Source organism: Archocentrus centrarchus, chromosome 19, assembly GCF_007364275.1.
Source record: "Archocentrus centrarchus isolate MPI-CPG fArcCen1 chromosome 19, fArcCen1, whole genome shotgun sequence".
In the NCBI taxonomy this organism is placed as follows: Eukaryota; Metazoa; Chordata; class Actinopteri; order Cichliformes; family Cichlidae; genus Archocentrus; species Archocentrus centrarchus.
Genome location: NC_044364.1, coordinates 4,125,401 through 4,150,741, shown reverse-complemented (window position 1 = coordinate 4,150,741; position 25,341 = coordinate 4,125,401). Strand labels below are relative to the sequence as shown.

General features: G+C 42.4%; 3 protein-coding genes and 1 pseudogene across 3 annotated transcripts in view; 2 read left to right on the top strand and 2 right to left on the bottom strand.

Annotated features, from left to right (window-relative positions):
- Positions 1-2,623: 2,623 nt before the first annotated feature.
- LOC115798556 (solute carrier family 2, facilitated glucose transporter member 11 pseudogene) lies at positions 2,624-5,285 on the bottom strand (annotated as a pseudogene).
- A 91-nt stretch (positions 5,286-5,376) lies between these two features.
- On the top strand, positions 5,377-10,067 carry LOC115798653 (RNA-binding protein with serine-rich domain 1-like). The gene is made up of 7 exons (XM_030755576.1): positions 5,377-5,417; positions 6,702-6,848; positions 6,976-7,158; positions 7,331-7,433; positions 9,350-9,503; positions 9,603-9,744; positions 9,864-10,067. Coding segments are annotated over exons 1-7 (831 nt in total). The 5' UTR covers positions 5,377-5,415; the 3' UTR covers positions 9,964-10,067.
- Positions 10,068-13,840: 3,773 nt separating this feature from the next.
- Positions 13,841-15,123, bottom strand: cox19 (cytochrome c oxidase assembly factor COX19). The gene is made up of 3 exons (XM_030755669.1): positions 14,964-15,123; positions 14,235-14,346; positions 13,841-14,153 (listed from the first exon to the last, which is right to left on the bottom strand). Exons 1-3 carry the CDS (start codon positions 15,043-15,045, stop codon positions 14,060-14,062), a joined length of 288 nt encoding a protein of 95 aa, XP_030611529.1. The 5' UTR covers positions 15,046-15,123; the 3' UTR covers positions 13,841-14,059.
- Positions 15,124-16,084: 961 nt separating this feature from the next.
- The window catches only part of LOC115798329 (arf-GAP with dual PH domain-containing protein 1), a 29,460-nt gene continuing 20,203 nt past the window's right edge, over positions 16,085-25,341 (top strand). Inside the window, exon 1 of the mRNA XM_030755148.1 lies at positions 16,085-16,413. Within this exon, the coding sequence (XP_030611008.1) occupies positions 16,323-16,413 (91 nt within the window). The 5' untranslated portion in view covers positions 16,085-16,322. The remainder of the gene's footprint in view (positions 16,414-25,341) is intronic.

The window sequence follows — 25,341 nt, the reverse complement described above, 5'->3', positions numbered from 1 at the left end:
CTGTTTTTCTATGTTGCATGTTTGGGTGCATGTATGGATACATGTAATGCATGTAATGGATTTCAAATGTCACTCCAAGAACACCAAAACTTCAGTGTATCATTGTATTTAGTGACAATAAAGACATCTTATACAATCAGCTGCCATTTTTAAGTTCACCTTGATAATACCAGGTTAGATGCCCTTTTGCCTTAAGAACTGCCTGATAGCATCACACATTTGCTGCAGATTAATTGATACCAAGTGGCCTAAAGTGTACCAAGAAAGTATTTCCCACACCATTACACCAACACTACCAGGTGGAACTGTTGATGCAAGGCAGGATGGATCCACGCTTTCATGTCGTTAATGCCGAAATCTAACCCTACCATCCGAACGTCACAGCAGAAATCAAGACTCAGCAGACCGGGCAACATTTTACCAATCTTCCTTTGTTCAATTTTTGGTGAGCCTGTGCAATTTATAGCCTCAGTTTTCTGCTCTTAGCTGACAGGAGCAGCATCCGGTGTGGTCTTCTGCTGCTGTAGTCCATCTGCTTCATGATCTGACATGCTGTACATTCAGACATGCTCCTCTGCATACCTTGGTTATAATGAGTAGTTATTTGAGTTACTGTTACCTTCCTAACAGCTGATCTTCCACAGCATGTCCTGTCTCCTTCCCCTCACCCACAAGAACCCACTGAGCCTGGTTCTCCCAGAGGTTTCTTCCTGTTAAAAGAGAGTTTTTTTCTTCCCACTTTTGCCAGGTTCTTGCTCATAAGGGGTTGTTTTGATCGTTGGGAGTTTTCTCTGTATAATTGTAGGGTCTGTTCCTTACAATATAAAGCACCTTGAGGTGACTGTTTGTTGGGATTTTGGTGCGAATTGAATTGAATTGAATTGCCTCTGGCCTCTAACATCAAAAAGGCATTCTGGCCCAGAGAACTGCTGCTCCCTGGATTTTTTCTCTTTTTCAGATCATTCTCTTTAAACCCCAGAGATGGTCGTGTAGGAAAATCCCAGGAGATCACCAGCAGCTTCTGAGATACTGGCATCAACAACCCCGCCATGTTCAGAGTCACTTTATTCATATTTTTTTCTCCATTCTGATGCTCGGTCTGAAATTCAGCAGGCTTCGGCAGTCCAAATATAGTGAGTTGCTGCCATGTGATTGGCTGATTAGATATGTGCATTAATGAGCAAGGGAACCTAATATTAGTTTAGCATGAAGACTGAAAACAGTTGAAAGAGCTTTAAATTTATTTAAAAAGAAAGAAGAATTCAGCGGGCAAAGCTAAACAAACCTCCTGGCTATCTTTAACTCACATGAGAAATTCTACTAATCTTCTCATCGAACTCTCCAACAAACAAAAATCACATTTCTTCTGTAACTTTGACACCCTTGCCCCCAAGGAGCCAAAGAAATTATAACTGGGAAAAGGGCAGAAGCAGTAAATGTCATTTATCTTTTTCCTGGTAAGTGTGAGTGCCTGAGTATTTGAATCTGAGGACGTCCTTCTGCCCTAAGGCCTGTTAAACTCACAGAATCCCTGAAATCATTAGCCATTTCCCAAAGCACAGCAGTGTGTTCACAGATGAACTGCTGCTGATGAATGTGCTGAAGAGCACTTCAGTATTTGTCAGGACCTCCTTTAAGAACTAATCTCTCAGTGTAGGCTGGATTTGCTGTCAGAGAACCTCTTATGACTTGCTTATTTCTGAATGTTTCTACCTCTGTAATGCTAGTTTTAGCAGTGTAGTTTGCTTTAACTGATTCTGTAGGCTAACTTGAACGCCAGTGAGAGAAGAAATATTTGTTAGCTGTTGGGATTATAAAAACGTTCTGCCTCACACGAAATCGACTTTTTTCTGTCATCTAGACTTTGCAGAACCTGTGTAATAAAGTCCAATGAAAATGCACAATTAAACCTTTCAGCACCTGAGAGTGAGATGTTCTCACCCAGCTCTTGTTTCCATAAATAAACAGTATTATGCCATCCACTTTAATAAGAGTGGGCAGGAGGGAGGAGAGCCAAAGTTAAGTGATTAAATGCAATTTAAAAAGCAGGAGGAATAAATCTCACCAACCAAATTGCAAAGACGACGAGGATGCGGGTCACCACTTTTTCTTTATTTGGAGTACACACAGTTGTATTTTGCTTTGAATAAATATTATTAAATAAATTCTGCCATAATTTTAGACAGAGAAACATAAAAAAAATATTCAATGCCTACAAAATATAGCCTGAGAATCAGATTTTTTTTTTCATAGTAAATCAGGATTGTCCTGAGATGCTATGGAAAGACAGCATCATTCAGTAAGTGCACAGTGCATACTACTACTACTACTACCACCGTCATACTACATGCTACAATAGTGCAAGAATAGACTGATGTCTGCATTTGGGATTCATTCCAGCACATGACAAAGCAACACAGGGTGATTAAAGAACATGCAGACGCTGTGACAGATGGTCCGCAGAAGGCTCAGAAGGGCCGTGTTGAATTTAAAAGCTGGTGAATTTAAAAGCGTTAACCTTGACTGTGTGATTCATTTTCATGACATCCTGCTTTTCAGTGCTGCACCAACGACAGCAGACACAATGGCCACATCTACTGGCCATTTTGCAGAGTTGCATTCATGGATTTGAAGCTCTGGTGAACAGAGAAGTCTTTTTTTTTTTTTTTTTTTTTAAACAGTTAATAAATAAATAAATATTTTGTGGTACATCATCCACCTTAAAGCGATGGAGAAGATGAACTAATATAGTTAAATCCCAGATACAGTCCAGTTGCTGCATAAATGACTGGAAAAACAACCCAGAATTTCACAGAGCCGGTATTCCCAGGAAGGTCGCTGAGGGAAAACATACACATGCACGGTTCACTGAGCTGGATAGACAGACAATGTAATCAGATTACACAATAAACATGAACTGTTATCTACCCAGCTCAGAAGTGTTGAACTAAAGAGGGTAATCCTTACAACACATGCTGTTCAAATGATTACCCAATCTACTGCAAACACATGTCATTTTTGGCAAGACCTTGAGAGAGTTTTAATCTGTATAATTATGAGTGAGGAGGACGTCTTTGGTTTTGGAACCATACAAAAGGGTTCAGCACCATCGTTCTCAATGAGGAGCTACCAGACATTTTAGAAGCTTTATATCGGTTTGCAACCTGTAAATGCAAATATCTGTTAGGTAGAGTTTGGGGTAGGATTATAGTCAATGCTCGGTTTAATTAAGGACATAGACTGAATTGTAAATTAAGAACTTAGTTGAAGCATCAGTTTTAATGAGATCATATCTCATAAACGGCACATAGGATTTAATCTACACAGTAGTCTCCTCGGACTTAAAGATACCACAAAGGGACGACTTGTTTTAGTTCCACGGGTCAAATTTCAGGCGGCATCTTGTCCCCCAGCATGTCTGGAACTTCTTTCATTTCTCCTCTGTTCTTCTTATCAAACTCTGCAGTAATCTGAGCCAGCGTCTTACCCTTTGTCTCTGGCAAGGTGAGCCCCAGAAATACAGCAGATACCAAACACACGCCCAGGAAAGGCAGGAAGCAGAAGTTCCCCAGGCCGCTGACGATGAAAGGGAACAACATGCCCACTAGGAACAGGCTAATCCACATTAGAGAGCCGGCGATCATGTAGGCCGCCGGACGAGCCATCTGATCAAAGATCTCAGCTGGTAAGATCCCCGTGACCCCGGCTGGGCCCAAGCCAAAGCTGAGGATGTAAGCAAAAACGCACACCATGCTGAGGTATGTCATCCCTGCCACCCCGTGGCTCTGGAGTGAAAGAGCTACAGTGAAGACTATAGTCCAACAAGACATAAGACTGTAGCCCCCAACGAGAAGGTACCTACGGCCCACACGTTCAATGAGGAGATTACTCAGAATAGAAGCTGTTAACTCAGATGCACCTGTCCCGATGGCGGCATACTGAATTTTCTCTGGTGGGATCCCTGCTTCCTGAAAGATGTAGGAAGCATAGAAATAAATAGAATCAATTCCGCAGAGCATCATGGCACTACTGGCAGTCATGACTGTTCTGAGTTGAGATCGTAAATCACGATCCTTAAACAGGGACCAGAGCGTCTTAGCAGAAGGTGCAGATCCAGAATTTATGGCTACGGACATTTGCTGCTCCTGAAGCAACTCCTCCATCTCCAAGACAGGAGCCTCCCCGCCACGGAGCCTCCCAAGAGCCTGGACACATGCTTCCTTGTCTCCCCTGTCGATGAGAAGGTATCTGGGGCTTTCAGGGAACCAGGGAAGGGTAACAAGCTGGATCAATGCTGGTAAAGCGTTACTAGCTAGTAAATAGGGCCAAAGAGTCTCAGTACCCAGCAGTTCAGTAAGTCCCACAACCTGACCCAAGAAGATCCCGAATGCAGTGAAGACAGCAGAGGAAAAAGCCACAGCACCTCTGAGGTGTTTGGGAGCACTTTCCCCAAAATACATAGGCTGGACATTCATACTGACACCCGAATTCATCCCCACCAGAAAGCGGGCAATGATGATCATCTCAAATGATTTTGCCAGCCTGCATGTTAGCACCAGCACCGTGGAAACAAAGAGGAAGGAATTGTTCAAAAGCAGGGATTTCTTCCTCCCAAAGCGAACCGACATAGGCCCCGCCAACAGAGCCCCAAGGAGACCACCCAGTGAGAAGGCTGACACTATCAGAGTCCACGCCAGGGTCACCTGAGTGCCATCCAGGCCTGTACCCCAGCGCTCCATGTAGGTGTCATTAATGAACCTCTGGATGTAGCTGGTAGGAGCGTTGATGATGGAGATGTTGTAGCCATACTGAAATGTTCCTCCAATGGCAGCACAGAGCACAGTCAGAGCAAGAGTCCTGCCACTGCCTGAGCTTTTCCTGGCTTCTTCTGGCACGTTATCCATGGAGTTCCTCTAAAAGCAGGCGATCCCAGTGGATGACCAAACGTGTGCCGCTGCTTTGGTTTCCTACAGTAGTTAAACCAGTACAAACCTTAAGGGAGGCGATTTCTGCTGTTATGAAGCTACATGTGTCCTCTAAGGCGCTTCGAGTGAAAAGCAAAGTGATTCTTCAGTTAAAGCCGGTCTTACATGTGTTTAAACGTGATGCAAATTTTTCCTGAGTATAACATCCCAGGAAACTTCTTACCCGCACGAGTTCAACTGTGCTACTACTAAACTTTAAACTGTAATATTATCACATTACATAGAGTGTTTAAAATATTATCAATCAGACGAGGTAACCAGTGATACATAACGAGTCTTAATGCCGATATAATATTCTGCCAGTCTAAACTGAGGGAATAAAATTCATAAAGCAAACGGGTGTTTCCGCCTGTGTGAGGCGCGTACAGGCTCCTGATTGGTTCAAGCTTATTACGTCATTTCTCTGCGATTACTACTGTGGCGAGGGAATATGTGAGTAAACGCCGTCGTTTTAGTTTGTTTCTCTTGATAAAGAGGGAATAAGTGCGCTGCGGCGTTAACGAGAGTGGTGTTTTTGGTTTTGCACGCATGTGTGAACACGCAAACACTATAAGCAGCGTTATTACTTAATTTTTAAAGTAATAGTAAGCTTGCTAACTATCGAGCTAGCTTGATTTAGCATTGCTTTCGGTGCGGGCACATAAACTGGTCACGCAGCATCTGTAGCATTCAGCTGAAAATGGAGAGATAATGACGGTATTCAGCACAGTCTTATAAAAATCAAAATGCCGTTCTCTAGTGATCATAAAAGATTAGCCAGAGGTTTGGGAGTTTAATTTAACCATTAAAACAATCATAAAGGGGGAAAATCTAGTTAAAGTACCAGAAATATAGTTATATTACAGTAAGGTTTATAAAGCCAGGAATATGGCTGTACAGTAAAGAAAATGTAAAGAATTTTGCTTGCAGTGGATGGCTGAAGATAATATTATAAACAACTAGCAGTAATTTTCCCACCAAAATACCGTGAATTTTACTTGTGGCTCTGAAGCATTCTTCATGTGTGTAAAAACACACACTTTACAGCTATTTTCTTTTTCGGCCAATGTAAACCTTTGTCATTGTATATTATTGGCTATGGTACAGTAAGTTCAGACAGAAGATTTGGCAGTTAATTCAAAGCAAAGTGGTAGCAAATTATGATTTTAAGAGCAGTGAAGTAGATTTAATCCAGGGCATAATGGAGTAAGATGAGAACAAGATTCTTTGTCATTTCTGCAGTTGGAGGGAACAAAAGAAATGAAATGGTGTTTCACCTGCAAACAAAACGCTGCAAATAAAGTAAAAAACAATAACCAAAATATAAATTTACTAAGATATAAAAAGAGCAACCAGCATTCATACTGAGTAGTGAGAACCCATGTGTTGAAGTGCATATGCTGTACTGTGCAATTAAGATTATGCAAAACACGAATTTGCTGCTCTCACAGCCTGTGGGAAGAAGCTGAGAAGAATAACAGACTTGGACTCCAAACAGACTCCAAAATCAGTGAAAATGCAGTCATTGTTGCTGACCTTTTCATTCAGTAACTGCTGTTACCTGAATTTACCCAGCTGCCTTTGCTTTCAGTCTCAGATGTCAGCTTAACAGCTAGCTTGAATGGTTTGATGTTACTGTGTACAATATGCTGTATTTTTGCACACTGTAAGGCCTCAGAGTGATGTCTGGTGCCTTAAATTTAATCTTTTTTTTGTTGTTTTCTTCTTCTTCAACAGGGCGCCTTCTCCAACAAAGAGGAAGGATGATGACAAGAGCAAACAACGTGGGAAGGACAAGTCAGGAGCCACAAAAGAAGGAGCTGACAAAGGCCGGGGCCGAGACAAGAACCGTACACGACGCAGTGCTTCCAGCAGGAGCAGCAGGTCAGACCACAAGATCGTTTGTATTCTGGTTTGAATGCCAATTAGTTCAGTTTTGGTATCAAACCCTTCTGCTGCTCCTCTCAGCAGGTCATCCCATTTTTAAAAAAAATTGTGATGTACTGTTTAGGTCAAGCTCCAGCTCCAGCAGCAGCAGTTCGGGTTCCAGCTCCGGCTCCTCCAGCGGCTCCAGCTCCTCCGCTTCCAGCCACTCGGGCTCCTCCAGCTCGCGCTCCTCTTCCTCCTCATCCTCATCGTCCTCACCGAGCCCCAGCCGCCAACGCCACAACAACAGACGACGCTCACGCTCAAAGTATGGAACCGGTTACTAGGAAGCATTTAAAAAGTTGAATGTAGTAAGAGATTAATGGGAGATTGTGCATGAGTAAACCTCAGTGATTATTGTGATGTTTTAACAAAAGGAACTGTGGCACTGTGGGTTAATTTGAAGAGTTTTGTTAAATGAAAGTCAAATGTCGCTGTAGGTCAAAATCAGCAAAGAAGGATGACCGGGATCGACGACGTCGAAGCCCCACACCCAAGCCTACCAAGGTCTACCTGGGTCGGCTGACCAGAAACGTCATCAAGGTAAATTCTTAACTAGAAGTGCTTAAAAAGATTGAGGGTTGCATTGGCTCTTTTCTGTTTAAGTCTTAAAAAAAAAAAATAGAATATTTGTGTGACATATATGACCATAAATCTGACATTTATCTTTGCTTTTACTCGGCAGCAGAGATTTTCTTTCACATCTTATTTCTCTTGATATGTGTATATGACAGCTCATTAGGGACTTGAGGTCAGTGCAGCGTACAGAATAAAAATAAACACATTGCTTAGTCACAGCTTTAAACTGTGAGTAGATTTTTATAGAAGCTTGTTGGGTTGAGTTGAGTTTATTTTTAGAGGTCATGAAAAGTTTCAAGTCAGTTTGCTGAATAAATATTTCTTAACAGTTTGTTTTAAAATGTTTTGTTGATCTGATTGAAGAAGCGAATCGAAGGGATAGCGGGGGGGGGGGGGGGTGTTCACAGAGCTTTTGTTTTGGAGTTTCAGTTGGCAGCATGTTAGCTACAGTAGCTAGTTAGCATAATGGCCACATGTCAGTTTTAGCAAAAGCTTTGATCATTTTAGTTGACTTTGCCACTCATCCAGTTTCTGCTGTTTCTCCAGGTGCTGTTTTTGTGAAATAATTTAAAACTGGGATGTTTGGAAAAACTGTGTTAAAATTTCTTGCTCTGTTCAACAGCACTTGGGAAACACTTAAAAAAAAAAGAAATCTGAGCTGTGTGTGCGTGAGTGAGAGAGAAAATAGTTATAATAGCTTTTGTTTTAAAAGGAAAAAATCAATAACTAAAAATCCCAGATGAATCGGTTCAGCATAAGGGCTCACTAGGGTGTAATGGGCTGCAGGCCTTTTGTTATTGTACTGCATCCATTTATGATGCATTTGAATTTGACAGTCTAATGGCGCTCAGCTGTAAGCTGTCACAGAACCTTACTGTCCTGCACTTCAGGCTGTGACACCTTTTGCCTGAAGGCAGGAGGGAGAACAGCTGTGACGGGGCTGTGAGTGATGTTCCTCGTGATCCTTTTTGCCCTTGACAGGCAACATTGTTGGGCCAGGCCCCCCAACAGGTGGCAGCAAGGCCCCAGTAATCTTCTCAGCTGCCATCACCACTCTCCCCGGTGCCTTTCTGTCTGAGACACTGTTACACTCATGCCACAGAAAGATGCTGCTTGTTAGCACACTTTCTGTGGTGCCTCTGTAGAAAGTGGTGAGGACAGACTGGTTAAGATGAGCCCTTTGTAGCCTGCACAGGAAGTGCAAGCACAGGTTAGCTTTTTTTTTTGACAATGGAGGAGATGTGCAGGGTCCAGGTCAGATTGTTGGTCTCATGCTGCCCCAGGAATCTTATATGCTGCATAATCTCCACAGCATTGTCCTTGATTTAGATCAGGGTGTGAATGGGCCGGTTTCACCTCAAGTCAAATATAAGTTCTTTCTTTTTTCCCCACATTCAGAATCAGGTTGTTGTTGCTGCACCGTTCTGCAACAGGTTTCACCTCCTCTCTGTAGTCCTTGTCATTACGTACTTTGTGATGTAGTTAATACTGAACTTTGTCCAGTTAACAATTTTGCAGACGGGTGTTCAGTCCAAGCGGGCTGAGTTTGGTGATCAGACACTAAGGGATTATTGTGTTGAAGGCCAAGCTGAAATCAACAAAGGGTACCCAGACCTATGCATTTTCCTTCTCTGGGTGTTCCAGGGTTTAGGGGAGACCAGTGGATGTAGCCTCTTCAGTGGAACCGTTTGGTTGATATGCAGATTGTAATGGGTCGAGTGATGGGCTAGGCTAAAGACTCAATCCAGAGATGGGCAAGGAATCAATGCTAGAATCAGTTCTAGCAGAAATGAGCAAATTATCTTTATTTTAGGAGCTCAAATTTACTTGCAGTTAAAACAGAGTAAGCATTTCAGGCGTTTTCTGTTGGGTCTTTGAAGGAACACATCCAGGAGATTTTCTCCACATATGGCAAGATCAAGATGATTGACATGCCCATGAATCGCATGCACCCTCACCTGTCCAAGGGCTACGCCTACGTGGAGTACGAGACCTCCGAGGAGGCAGAGAAGGCCCTAAAACACATGGATGGAGGTAAGAAGGACTGAAGAGATTGTTTGAGAGCCACATTCTGAGTCATGCGCTAAACAGTGGAGCTGAAAGCAGACCGACACTCACGCTGATGCCTTTCAGGTCAGATTGACGGTCAGGAAATCACAGTCACAGCTGTGCTGGCTCCCGCAGTGCGTCCTCCTCCTCGCAGGCTCTCCCCTCCCCGCAGGATGCCTCCTCCGCCCCCGATGTGGCGCCGGACTCCTCCTCGTATGAGGAGAAGGTAATCAGCAACACATTCTCACATTTACTATTATACATGTAAAAGTTTTCTGATCATTTATTTTTTCTCTCTGTTCTTTGTTTTTTTTTTTTCTTGCTCCCTCTTTCTGTTTTTTTTAGGTCTCGGTCTCCACGCCGACGCTCTCCGGTACGGCGCCGGTCTCGATCTCCCGGCCGCCGTCGTCATCGGTCGCGATCCAGTTCCAACTCTTCGCGCTAAGGATTGTGAAACCTGTCCCCTTCCTCCCCTCCTCTGAATTTGCTCCTTTGTTTTGTCCTTTTGATCAGTGCAACAAAAAAAAAAAAAAAATGAGAAAGAAAAATGTTTTTGTGTTGTTACCTCGTTAAGTGATGAGAACAGAGGCACCAAAACCATTACTGCATAACCCAATAACTAAGTTTAGGTGGTTTTTATGCCAACACACGTTCTCTTGGATAAGACATGAGAATAATGTTGGACTTTTATATTTTTGGTTATATTCGTGTATTTGAAAATGGGCCTAAAAGGCAGATCTTGGTGAGGATAAAAGCCGGCTGAAAAACGTGTAATGCAGCCAGTTCCTAGTTTTCACTTCATAACTGGACCTCCCACCAAAACGATGTTTTCTTCTCATGTTGTCAGTTTGTTGCTCACGTGGCCGTGGCTGCACATCAGCTAGCTGACAGCTGTTAGCGAAGCACAGACTCTCACATTGATCCTTCCTTTTCCACAGTAGCTCAGGTTTACTCTGCTCTTTTAAACTGGTTGGTTTGGTTTCCCCCCCCACATATATTTCATATAAACTAAAATATTATTTTCTTGCACTACTGCTGCAGAAAAGTGATGCCAGTCATCTAAAATTAGTGATCAACATTAGATGAGTGGCTAACATTGGCTAACGGCCCTCACATTCTCTCCGTGTTCTCTCCGTGTCATTGTGGCAGTCATGTGACTAAAAACTGAATAAAACGTCACCATAATTATAAAAAAAGTCGTTAGAGCAGTCTGTAGGTTTTGATAGTGTACCGCACATAACATACAACCCAAATACCAAAAACGCTGATGCTGTCAGATTTAAACGGTGTGTTCACCTGCTGATCTCACATTCTGTTCACTGTAGAACACAGAAAACATCAAATGTTACAGTTTCATGAAAAAAAAAAAAAAAAACCTGCTCCTTTTGAATTTGATGGCAGCAACACGTCTCAGAAAGGTTGTGATGCTACACATAAGAGCTGTGCAGCATCGCAGCCTTCTTTCAACAACAGTCTGCAAACGTGAACGCAGGAGAGCAGCTGCTGGAGACTTTCTCAGTTTAAATAGTGGGTGTGTTTTCTTTTTCTACTGTGAATGAAATGTGTGTTTATGAGATTTGCAAATCATTGCATTCTGTTTTTATTTGCATTTGACACAGCGCTCTAACTTCTTTGGACTCTGGGTTGTAAATCAGCTCACATAAATCCCAAAAACTGCTTGTTTGGAGCGGTTATTGGAGCAGACCCACGGGTCGTATGTTCACTTATAGGCAAACTGATTAGCAGTGTTAGCTGCTGTCAGCGTGTGTGCCAGAGCCTACAGCAATGAATGCAGTAGCCACAATGATAGTGTTAGATTTTAAATTACTTTAGAGCCTCCTTGTAATTTAATACCAACATCAGTTGCTTGGTTGCTTTTTGTAAAATGATTGTGGCGCTGCTGTTTGTCCGCAACTGTTTATATCTGGTTATGACAGCAGTATGAGGTTAAAATGTAATCACACGGAGCCATGTAATAAACAGCTTTTTACAGTCGTGATGTCATGGAGCCAATCGCTTGCTGGATGATTGTGGTCTGTGTGTTCAACTTCTTCATACACACGATTCAACAAACAGCAGCAGTTTATTCTTTCAGAGTCAGAAACTCAAAGTGAAATCTGGACCCCGGACTGGTCTCATGTATTTTACCGTGCTGCTGATCCTCCGCGGATACAGGAAGTGTGTTTTGTGTAACTAAGAATATGATAGTAACCTGTGCTGAGGCACAGCTTGAGTTTAACACCAATGGCGACTTCGGTTTAAGTTGTGTGAAATTCTTTGGATGTTTTCATATTGTTTCATTTAAATAGTTCAGTAAATGACATGAAATGACATCATATAAAGGCACACACAAAAGCACTTTGTGCACACAATGCTTTCATTCTGTGATTATGTGTGTGTATCTCAGTATTACCAAAATGCAGATTTTCAAATCTTAAAGGCTTTGATGCAAATAAAAACAGCTGCAGATGGAAGCGTGAGAAGTTTTTGTAGAATCTTAATATTTTCACACTAAACAGTGAAAAAGATGCAGAACAGAAGAGACGAGAAGAGGAGCTTTTTTTCTTTTTTTCCTCCTTTGAACTTGGAGGTAAAACATGAAACTTCAGTCTCTGAGGAACTTGTGTGTTCAGATAATTTTAGACGCGAGCGCACACATTCATCTGGGGAGACGTAGATACAAAAGTACCTTTGATCTGTGTGTGGCGAGCTTGAGAGATGGATGTGAGTGAATCTGTGGACTTTCTGGAACCGCTTCACAAAAATGAAGAAAAAGCCAAAAGGTGGATAATGATGTAAGACGCAGAAATGAAGGGCTCAGAGCTGTACTGGTGTTAAGCTTTCTGATGCTAATGTTGCTATCAGTAGATTCCTGCCTTTCTTTCACGTTTCCTGTAAATGTTGACACGAGGCCAGTTAGTTACTGTATGGAAATCCAAAAAGATAATCGACCAACTGTGATTGGCTGCACCCACGAAGGTCAGCTCAGGTCAACGGCCCACAAATGTGATCAGTCCAATTTGGACATCTGTGCAGAGGAATCAAAGTATCCAAGCTGTCATTTGAGCAATGTGCCACCTTCCAATCATTTCCATGATTGTACACTGAAGAAACCTGGATCCTCTGTATGGAAACATTTCGCCTGCAATAAAACGACCTGTTTCTAATGTTGTCTGTGTGCGTCTGCATTTTAGTGTATTCATCCTTTTCCCAGGAGCCCAGGACGCGTCTCCCAGTCCTGCTGTCAGGAACAACAAATGACGTGCCATTATTTACTGTTTCCAGAGGAATTCAGAGGGTAAGTAACAGCCTGGTAAGTAAGAGCGATCACCTTTATGAAAGCAAACATTTTAGCGGTTCTCTGGTCTGGAGCATTCAGGTAAAAGTATTCACAAGTGGAAAGCATTCAAGACAGATTTAACAAATTCATGTCTCTCTGACCATGTGTGCACACGAATGCTTGGCTGTCTTGGGAAATTTAAACACAAATCTTTAAAACTACTACTACTAATAATAATAGTTATTTTTATTTACTTATTTTTGAATGGTCATCACTATCATGGAAACACTTTGGTAAGCCGCCCCTCTTCTGGATTCCTTCTTATTATTCTTATTTAACTTTCTCCAGTCAGACTTGCTCCTTTTGGCCTTAGTGGTGTTGGCTTCTCTCTGACATCATCAGCACTCTCTCAGCCTCCAGGTAACTGTGAAGAAATGGGAATGTGGCCATATGCAGATAGTATGTAGATTGCAGGCAGTGAGCAATGCAGCAAACCACAAGACTTCTGGTACAATGTCCTTTGGACAGATGAGACCAAAGTGGAGATGTTTGGTCTTGTTTGTGCTGATATGCTGTGTTTGGTTTTCACCAAGCATCACCTGCCTACAGTCAAGCACGGTGGTGATGATTTGGGCTTGTTTTTCAGCCACAGGACCTGGGCACCCTGCAGTCACTGAGTCAACCATGAACTCCTCCATATACCAAAGTGTTCAGAGTGAGGCCGTCTCTCCAACAGCTACAGCTTGGTTCAAGTTGGGTCATGCAACAGGAGGATGATCCCAAGCACAGCAGCAAATCTACAACAGAATGGCTGACAAAGAATCAAGGTGTTGAACTGGCCAAAGCCCAGACTGCAATTTGATTGAAATGCTGTGGCAGGACTTTAAGAGAGCAGTGCATAAAATAATGATAAAAACCACAATGAACTGAAGCACGTGGTGTATTTCAGATGAGCTTATTTGTTTCTGACTGTCTCATCAATATCCGAGGACTGGTCAGAGAATACCACTGTGCAACTGTATCGAACACTAAAACACCATTGTTTAGATACAAAACATTTATTGACATGCCAAAACAGCATCTCTATATACAAATTCATCTTATGTACAATATTAATTCGTATTCACACAAAGCACAAAGTCCTCCTGCAGGAGCTGCATTTTCAGAGTCTTTGCAATCATCCTTCTCGGCTCTCGCTCACAGCACGCTTTGCCTTCTCTTTGCTTCTGCACTTTGGAAACAGCAGATGTGGAGTCATAAATCAGGGTTTGCTGTCTTTGTCTGCTTGGCTGGGAGGAGGATCCATCAGGTCCTTAAATCCCAGCTTCTCCAGAGGTTCCTTGGCCATCAGCTGACTGGAAAAAAGCAAGATGATTATACATGATTATACCTTTGCTGAGTCAGTGGGGGGGGGCTCTTTTAATTGACTTGCTTACTGGTCCATTCGGCACTCCAGGTAGTCTTTGGACTGCAGTCGGCACTTGGAGTTGTCATAGTTGCTCTCTCTGAGACATTTCATGAACTTTTCTTTGAAGGCTTTACACTCTCCTGCAACAACAACGAGTCACAATCAGTCTCAATCAGGATTTGTGCATTTCTACTGTTGTTTGTAACCACACGATAATAAGACTATTTCTTCTCATTCATCCATTCATGTTAGACGTGGGAGGTAAATTTCAGTGTTTAGAATGTATGTGGACAAAATAACCTTCACACTAATGCTCAGCTAAAAGGAGGTTTATTCACTTTATATGAAAATATAATAATTTACCAGTTTGTTACGATGGTTCCGTTTCAACATGTGTCCCAAAAAGCTGTGACAGTGAGCCTTCCCAAAGTCCTGACCTCAACCCTGCTGAACATTTGTGGACTATATGCTTAAAAGGCAGGAAACCAACCAGTTTAACTGAACTCTACAATCCTGCCAAGAAGAGCAGTCAAATATCCAGCCAGAATTATGCCAGCAGCTTGTTGGTGGCTCCCAAAAGTGTCTGGTTTGTACACATTCCTGCGGCATTCCTGCTATAAACTGTAGCTCAGTGTAACAGAGTCACTAATGTGGCTCTTTTTAAAACCGTGGACTGTTCCTCCTCTGCAGCTGCTGTCTGCACTGAGGAGAACCGTGTTATTTAACAACCAGGCAGCCATGCTCGGCTTGAACTTACCGAAATGATCCAGAGGGAACGCGCCTTTGTCCGGAGGCCGAGGTTTAAAACTCTTCGACCCGAAATTCATAGCAGTAGACATGTTCTCTGAGCTTAAAGAGGCTTTTAAAAGTGTTCGGACACTAACAACGATCACCGTTCTTAACCCTGCTGTCGCAGAAATATGACGTTTTGTTTTGCAGCCTCAGCAGACAGGCATTACTAATCGAGTGATGGTCCAGGAGATTGTCGATTCCGTCCCAATAATTTCATGAAGAACATATTCAAGCGAACAGTATAACTTTATTTTTAAACAATTGAGGAAAAAATCGATAAAAATGACATTGGTAACTGGTCTGCTCAAAATAAACGTATAACGTACATGTTCCCACTGATAATGTAGAGTTAATAATCTTATTGATCAGGATTCCACCCCATTATAAACACGTGACTTTGTGTAATACGTTCAGCCGCTTCTGCCGAAAACTACAAAGCTATTTCATAATTCAAAAAGTTTACATGCCATGCGTTATTTTTCCATGGACAATGTTTATTAATCATTTATGCATCTTTGTAAAACTTTGTAACTGTACCTACAGCTTAATCAAAGTTATTGGCTCTTATGGAACAATCATTTTTTTTAATATTTTTCTCTTAGATACTGAATGAAATTGAAAATCATAACTGCTGTTTGAAAAGATTACAAAATAAAAAAGTTTGGGTCAAATTGTAGCAAAGTATTATAGTTTCTACTATTCATCTTTTCAGGTTAAGACTATGAGGTTGAGGAACACATACACAGAGGGAGATGGAGATATGACAGAATATTTCTTTCAATTCTAAAATGCTGAAAGCAAAAAGGGAAGATTTGTGCTGCATGTCAGACTTTATCAGTTATCAGCGGCCTGTTGTCCTCCACCTGACCCACTACAGCAGTAAAATGCTGCATGCACATTCAACATATTTTGGTGGGGTTATTTATTTTGTTATTAGGCTATCAGTTTCATTTAAATTCTTTAAATGTGCAACTTCACGTAGTCCACCGCTGGATGTCTCACTTTTACAAGCTATAAGACGGAAGGGAAAGAAGGCAGACAGAGCGGAGGGGAGGAGGAGGTGACGGTAACGTGCAGGCTTGATTATTATGCAGCCAGCGAGACTCGGTAATAGAGCCATCAGTGAGTGAGAGGGAGGCAGAGAGAGACGGCTCTCGACGCGGATCGCTCAGTTTCGTCTCTCGGCTCTTTTCTTCACGAACCCACTTCAGATCGGAGGAGCCAGGTGACCGGCCGCTCTGTCTGTCTGTCTGTCGGGACCCAGCAGTGGATGTTCTTGGGCGCCTTCTTCCCACCGCGGTGAGGCTGGACGGATAAACTCACCATGGCGCTGGAACCGGAGGGGAACAAGCTGCAGCTGCAAGACGTTCTGGCGAGACCGGGCAACGAAAAGTGCGCGGACTGCGGCAATCCAGGTAAGGCAACAATTCCCTCTCACACCCAGTTCTCGAAACCGGCGCCCGATGGAGCCAGCGCATGCTGCTGCTGCTGCTGCTGCACGGATGCATTCAAGCCGCTGTGCACCAGGAGGGGTAGATGAGCCAGCTGGCACTTCAGAACCAAACAAGTCTGAATGAATCTGGTCCTCATATGATGACAAAGGCCTGGCTGCCTGAAGACACTCTCTTTTTGCAGGTAGACCAAGGCCTGAAGTGGACTCTGGACTTAAGTCTGAGCCATAAACCCATTAAACAGTGTCTGTGAAGACATGCCGACACTCCTCCACATTGTTGTTCCTAACTGTGTGTGTGTGTGTGTGTGTGTGTATAGTTTGGATCATTATGTTCTACACTGTCAGCAACCTCCATAAAGCTCAGTTATGACTTGTGTAAGTGTGCAGTTTCATTCTAAATGAAGACAAACATATTTCACCTTATTCCTGTGCAGCCAAATCATTTTTGAGTCTCTTTCTTCATCTCTCCATCCTCTCCCTCCCTTCCCCCAAATCCTCCCTTTATCTCAGTCTTACTGCACCCCTCCTTTCTCCTCACTGAAATGGCAGTAAACCAGTGTGTGGACGCCGAGGCTCCAGTACGGGCCGAACGCCCAGTGCTTGGAGCCGAGCCTGCCCAGGACGCCTGTTCCTTGGCCCTGGTTACGGCTCCTCTGAGAACTGGTTGTAGCAGAGCAGCTTTTTGGAGCCAGCAGCACTTTTGTGAAATGAGATAGCTTTGTCTGAGCGGTGGACACTTAAGGAGGGATTTCACTGTGGTTGGAGAAATAAGGAGAGATTGACTCTTTTTTGTGGATGGTGCACCTTTGAATTAGCAGAAACATTTTACTTTTTTTTTTTTCCTGTCACCAACCTACATAGCAACAGCTCAGCCTTTAGTCAGTTCATAACAGCTTTTACACAGTGGTTAAAGTGAGATTTGGCAGGTGGAGGAACACTGAGATCTGGTGTAGTGGTGCAGCAGGGAACAATGACTCACCTCAAAATAACTCCCAGATTGATCTGTACTGTGAGCTCCAGCTGGCCTGTATCTTAGTGGACATACGTGATCAGCTGACCCGTGTTTCGACTGTGGCTGTGGGAGGTGCTGCTGCAGCTCTGAAGTTTACTGCTCTTTGTGGATGTAGCCAACTGCATTTTGAAAGAGGTTATGGACTGCCAAATCATAGCATGAAAGCAGAATTTGGCCAGCTGATTAAAACAAAACAACAACAACAACAAAAACAGCATATTAAACAGCAACCTGTAGCTTGAGTCCAAAGCCATGATCTAAAAGCGTGCATGGATACCACAGCCGGTCTTCCACCAGGCCAAATGACATGAGTGATGTAAGCAAGGTTTACATACAGTTCCACTTTATCTCATTTACTGAGCAGGCCTTACTTTTGGAAATAATCAGTCATCTTCCTCTGCATGTCCTTATCTATACTGAGTGAAGTTAACCCTCACTGATGTTAATGGTAGCTAGCAAGACAATAAAACAGCTGCCACAAGTTTTTTTTAAAACTTCCTGTATTTGTTGGGTATGTTGATGAAAGCTGAAAGGAACACCAAGGCTTCAGCATATGAAAAATGAACCGGTTTCACGTGATGTGTGATGCTGTCATTAATATTTATTAACTTATTGGTTAAATGTCCCAGTATTCTATTCTGCATCATTTCAGTCCACTTTAAATCAGGACTTTACAGAAGAACTAAATCCTTGTGATGTTGGCTAATTTTTAGCTTTAGCAATAGCAATTAATATTTGGTCAGCTGTTTGGTTGGTGCAGCTCTTTTACACTGACTGAAATCAGTGGCTGAATCTCAGCGGTAGACCCAGTCCTATTCAAATTAATGTTGCGCTTGATTCATGTAGCACTGTCCATCTACTATAAAGCGAACTGCTATTTGTGTGGCAGCAAGAACAACAGGGCTGCAAACGGAGAAGCCTTCCACCATTAGGAGAAAGTAATAGATACTGTCCACTTGATTGATGGCCAGAATTTTGATGAAAAAAAAAAAAAGGATCCATCCTGCCTGTGGTTCAGGCTGGTGGTGGTGGTGGTCGATGTGCAGCCAACAATTCTGCAGCAACTGTGTGACGCTATATGGACCAAAATCTTTGAGGCGTGTTTCCAGCACCTTGTTGAATCCATGCCAAGAGGGGGTGGGGGTGGGGGGTGTCCAACCCAGTACTAGCAAGTATGGGTGGGGAGTGTGTATAAATACCAGAGGGAGTGCACTGAATAATATTTAACCTTATCATGTCATCATTAATCATTTAGCCTGCCTTACCCAGTGAACATAATGGAAAGGATGTCAGCTGAGTGGGTAAAATAAGTAATGTTAAGGTAGAATATTTGCCTGCTTCTTTATTCTATTTTTTTTTTTTACTCCTTTATCTGTTTTTATCTGCTATTTATCCTTTATCTGTTTTATATTTATAAATTATAAATTAACGGGGGGGCGGGGGGGGGGGGGGGGGGGTCACATTTGTCCAAGTGGGGTGCTGGGTTTGGTGGAAATCCTGGATATTGGTGGTGTTCAGAGGATGCGAGACAGTTGTAGCACATCTGTTGAAATTTGCAGTTTCAGTACCCATGTTGTTAGTAAATCATCTTTCTTTAGCATTTTAAGGCTTTATCCTATATTAGCTGTAGAGAGTAGAGTACTGATAGGCAATCACATTAGCCAGAGCTGTACTTTACATTTACAGTTAATTGGCAAATGTTAGCATACGTGAGGAAAGAAAATACTTTGCATGTGTTACTAATATTGGAAAGCAGCTGTCCATAGTTATTCCTGAAATGAAATTGAAACACTGCCTGTTACCACAAAGACAGGAGGGAGATTTAATAAATGCGTACATGTATATATGTGCATATACAGATGAATGAATGAATGTTTTTATGAATGCCTTACTGTGTAAGACACCTAGCCAAAAACTGTGTGAAATGGTGGTAAAAATCAGATTGTTTTGGAAAGTTGGAAAGGTTGTGACTGCTAACGGCGTTTTAAGTATCCAACAAGCATTCTTGTGAAGTATACTCTCTGTAAGATGCTGAACTCGGCCACGGTTATAGATGGTTGGCATTAGCATTGTTACTGTGAGTGTGTGGCTGTGTTAGCATAAGCATTTAGTAGACTCACAGGCCAGCTAGCATGACTGCAGGCTGCTTGGGGAAAACTGGCACAATGATTTACACTCATCAAGCATTATTGGTCTCTTGGGATGAAGTTTTTTTGTTCACTGTTCTGCAACACTTCGCTGTGCCTCGGAAAAACTGGCATTGAATGTTCCTGAGCTGAAACTGTTAAGCTGTTTTCCCGAGCAAGTACACCACTGTCACCTTTGCAGTGATTGCACAATCGAATGGAGCCTCTGACGTGCAGGTGTTCTGTCCTGTACAGCAGTGCCAAGTGTATCTGGGCTGTAATACAACAGTTTAGGTGAAGGCGCTGGATAATCTGATCGGCCGAGTCGTGCGCTCTGTTATTCCTCAACAGGTGATGAAATTTCCTTCAGCATGGCACTCAACAAATGCATGAACACAAATGCTGGTAAACCTGCACTCTGGAACTACAGTTGACTTGAATATAATTGCTCTTTCTTCCTAATCCCCGTGTTTATTTCATGAAGTTTCACAAGAGTCCAAGTGGCACAGATGAAAACCACACCCCACCCACTTCCCCTGTTAGCAGGAACCAGGAATTCCCAGGCTTATAATTCATGTCTCACTAAGATATGAATTTTTTATGGTGGTTTAGTGGCTCAGTCCCATGATGGGTACAGGATTGAATCTCAGTGGCCTTTTTTTTTTTTAGAAAAATATAGTTTCAGTACAGTGAAAAACAACACAAATCACCTCAATACAGAAAAGAAGGCAAACATAGGTTGTGCAGGAGTAGTTGTGATGTAACAGATACATTTATAGTCTGTGAAGAGGTACAAAAAGGTAAGTACAAAATTGAAAATTGTTTTGACATGTTTAGTGGAGCAAAAATGTGATTGTCTTTAAAAGAGTGCCATCCATCTGCTTCAGGGTTATTGGGGAGTATAATAGGGCAAGAGGTGGGGTACACCTTGGACAGGTTACCATTCTGTCACAGGGCTAACACACAGAGGCAGGCAGCCATTCCCTCTCACACTGTAGAACTTGGAAAGAACCCACACAACCATGGGGAGAACATGCGAACTCCACACAGAAAAACCCCAGGCTGGATTTGAACCCATGACCTTGCTATGAGGCAACTGTGCAAACCACCACACCACCCTTTCTGGAGCCATAATTTTATATAAATAATAATAATAATAATTTAAAAAAACACACAATCGCATGAAAAAATCTGACTGAGAAAGTGGGGGACACTGCACACTAAGGTAGCCACTTGTCAGTCAGAAGGTGGCCCTTCCCTAAAGGAGACCCTACTTTATCCTCCTCTTTTCCTTTAATGGGGCCACAGTCAACAAAATGAACAACAAGACTTGAATTTAACGATTGAGACCATAATTTCATCAGGAAACTGGTTGTTAATGTCATAGATTATGGGAGCTGAAGGGTTGTTTTCTCATAGACTTCTATACAAATGCGCTTATTTTATCTCAATTTATCTCGTTTGAGGGTCAGATGTTACAGTTCATGCTGTTCTTCTTGAAGTTGAGTACAGACATTTAGCTTTGTTAAAATCTGATTGCGTTAATCATGGCGGTGCATTTGTTAAAGCATCTGCATGCAAATGGTTGCTAAATTTAAAAGACTCAGACCGAGAGAAGTGACTGTTATGTGGGTGTGCGGGATTTCAGCAGTTTCACAAGAAAACATTTACACTCTGAAAAGGTCTTCTCCAGAAATATATAGGTCTCTACAGTGAGTCACATGATAATTCAAATGGGATTAGGAAAGAAGAAAAACATAAATTGTGCTAGACAAAATAATTTTGGAGCCTATTCCAGACGATATTGTGTGGTTGTCTGGCTCTCCCCCTCTCTCGATTTCACACATACAGTACAGCCAGTTTAGAATCACCAGTTAACCTAACAAGCAGACCTTTGGTCTGTGGGAGGAAACCCATCCAAACAGAAGGATCCTTACCGACATCCTCTTTCAGCTGTAGGTGAAGAATCAAATATGTCAGGAAAAAAACAGTTTAGCTTCACTTTGCTATAAAGATGGCATTGAGACACAAATTTAGTCCGATGTCAAAAGCTGTACATAAATGAACCAGCTTAGCATGAAAGATGAGGCCCTTCATTGTGTCTGCTGCGCTCCATCACATTAAATCCTTCTATTGTTCGTGAATTTGCAGACTTACGAGGTGAAACACATCACGTCGCATCATCAGCAGTGACCTGGCTGTCCTTCCTCATCTGTGTCTTATCTCCCCATCACAGATACAGCATCCATTAAGCCGGGAGAAAGCCTGCTGGAATTGGTCTGAAAACACACATAGCTTGTGGATTTATGCTTAGTCATTCTTACCTTGCCCTTCCTTACCTTTGCGTTTCTTCCCCTATCTTCACTCTGCTGGTGTGCTTTGATGAGACCGCAGAGAAGCTGAGCTGGGCGCCTGTACTGCAGGGTTTCTCTGTAGCTCAGCAGCATTGTGGTTCTGCCCTCTGCTAAGGACACACAAACGAGTTTTTCCCTCCAGAGAGAAGCCTCAGCACTCCCGTGAGGCGTGCAGAAGGCATTTGTAGAACCGCAAATCAGCAGGTCTTAGATGAGATATGAGGAGGTTTAGGTTCCTTTTGCAGCACTGCTCATAACTTTCTGGGTTTTTTTTAAGTTTGCCATAAAAGGTTGGAGAAAACTTTTTTCATGACCTATAACAGCTTAGCATTGCGCTAAAAACTTGTGAATTGGAAATATAGCTCCAGACGACCATCCATCTGTCTGTCTCAACCACTTCTGCTACAGCCACACTACGGAAATAATGGTTGGAGCCCACGACATAACCAAAAATATTGTGACTATGTGCAATGAATTTGTGATCTCATCACCTCTGAAATAGTTGCTTTAAGAGACAGGCCAGGTCTGACCAAAACACTGCATCAAAACAGCAATAAGGCAGACTCAGTCTGCTAACAGTCTGCAGTTGAATGGGGTCAAGTTGAAAAATACATGCAATCTTTTGTAATAATATTGCAATCAACTGTGACAAATTGGCAGAAATTGCAGATCTGTTGACATATACACAGAAATTCACATTAAACAGAAATTCACGTTAACTACTTATATTCAGAATCTAGCCAGAACTTCTTAGATATGAAGCAGAGTTTCAGGAATTCCTCCACAAATAGTGACACAGTTGCCACTGGACGGCAATTTAACCCCAAAATGACCCAGGCCCTTGGGAAGCTTTTATATAAGAACATAATCAGAATACAACCAGCTGCCAGCCACCTAAGCTGAGTCCCCTATTTCCAACCGGTGCATTGCAGATGAGTTACACTTGTGCACAACTTAACCTCTGCATGATCAGTGGGACGCTGCAACTGCTCACAGTTGGTTTCTGGATGCGAAAAAATTACTGGGCAACCATTGATTTCTCCTATTCGCAAGGAAGTCGCTGTCCTATTTTTACTCTAGTGTGACTGAACCGTTATACAGTTCACGTTCACAGGGGCTTTAATTTTAAGGTGTTTTGAGCTTTTCTTTGTAGGACACAATCCTAAACAAATGTTTTTACATCAAACTGAATACGCTCACTCTTTGCAGTTGCCGTTTTCAGAAGCAGCAGGAGGTTTTCCACGTCTAATGCACACTCGCTACTTGAAATAGTTTGGTTTAAGCAAGGGTCGCCATTTTGGTTAGAGCTTGCAGGAAGCCGGGTGCATGAAGGGCACTCTCTTCGAGGTAAATCTCAGTTACCTGCTCTATTCACACTTTGCTCCTATGACATTCCAGCTTAGCTTTAAGGAGCTGGCAGACTAAAGACTGTCACACTTCCACGTTGACAACATTTGCGTTCTTGCTTACATTTGGTACATTTGCAAGGTTTTCTTCAACTTATAAAGTAAAGAATTTGGCAGTTAACAAACATGAAAAATGACTTTAAATTATAGACAAAATTCTGTCAGACAGAATCAGGTGCTCTTGATGATAAAATGTGTCAGAGTCTTTAGACGTGAGGAACGCTTCCTGCTTGTTAGCTTATAGTCTGTCTCAGCAGTGCCTTGCTTTATAACTCTACAGATGTGTTCATAACCAGGGCTGACTGAATAAAATTACAGTTTTTTACCATCATCCAGCAGGCAACTCTACTGGAGTGATTCAGGTTTCTAATAAACTTGACGGTACAAGGCCTTGATGCATAATAAGGGGCAATTTAAAGTCAGTCTGAAAATGGATGGGAAGACAGATGCTTGGAGAATCCAAGCAGCTGTATTTTGAATGAGTTTAAATGCAGAGTGAAAGAAATGGCCATTATAATAGACAGGTGAAGGAGCTACAAAAAGCTGTGATTTGAGTATTCACTAAGTTCAAGGACAGTCTACTTCTTCCTACAGTGGTACAAAATAAAAAGGCAAAGTAGTGGTTTTATTATCAGGTTCTTGAAATTTACACCACGGTCATAACATGAAGAACCTTTTAAAGTTCACATAAATGTCAAAATGGTCCTTATGGTGTTTTAACATTGTAATGAAATTTCATCCAGCTTTTTAAAGGCGCTCAAGCTATTGATTAGGTCACTAAACGAGAACATACTGCAGATAAACAAAACATTATATGAATAACACAGTTTCACAACTCGTGGATTATATGTGAAATCAAGTGCAGCATTTGATTCAAGGAAGCTGAGGTTAACCCACACGCTAACGTTCCAAGACTCTAGCAAATGACCTCATAACAACAAGCCTACGCAAGACACACATAACTGACCTTTTTCAGACATTTCATTGTCAAGGATTTAACCAGTTCTCTTTTTTAGGAACTTCTCAGAGAATCCAGGCAGCCAAAAAAATTTTGGGGTGGGGTTTCCCTCAGGGATTCAGTCAAGCACAAAGAACACCCTGCCTTACAGCATTTTACACTCTAGAAAGCTGTTAGGACAACTATTTTGGCCTAATGATTGTGAGGTGACAGTAGAAACATTACAAAGTTACCTGTCAGGAACGTGTGTCGCTATGGATCTGATCAGGCAACACGGCTTGCATTGTTACCATGTTGGTCTATTGGAGCCAGAAGTTACCATATTTGGACGAGATGGTCCAAGTTATCAGCTCAAGCTGGCAAAAGTACTGAGCAAAGGATCTCCTCGGCCATGGAAACCAATGCCACTTTTACACTTGGTTTATACAGATGTGGCAACGGGACTGAAAACACCCAAATTAAGAGGTGTGGCCCAATATTTTTGTCTATATAAATGTACCTTGGTGAGGCTGTAACAGCAAACTACATAATGTCCCATAATGCATGGGCGTCATCTTTCAACCCTGGAGGTTGCTGCTTGGTTTTGGGTCACTGTGGGGACAGCAGCCAGTGTTTCAGGGCTTCCAATGTAGCTGGCAGAAACCCCAACATTTCATTTTCTTTGCACCAATCATTTTTCAATATTAAAAAGCTAATGAAAAGATAAATTGGCTTTGGATTTAGAACAGATGGTGGTAAGATTGCACTAAAGCAAATTCCTCGCTTGTTCTATACGTGGACTTTTTACCTGCATGCAGCCGAAACCTGCTTAAATGCGATTAGTCAGTAGTACTGGGAGTACAAATGAAAGCCAGAAAGATTCTGGTACAAAGGTCTTGTTGCTTTCCTCCAGGTTCTGCCTAATCATATCAAAAATAATGTGACAGAGAGACATGGCACTCAAAGCATCCCGAACAGACGAACCAACCAGCACCCAAACCTGGAAACATGCATGTGTGAGCCGGCTGTATTGTTGCCCTGACATATGTGAACAG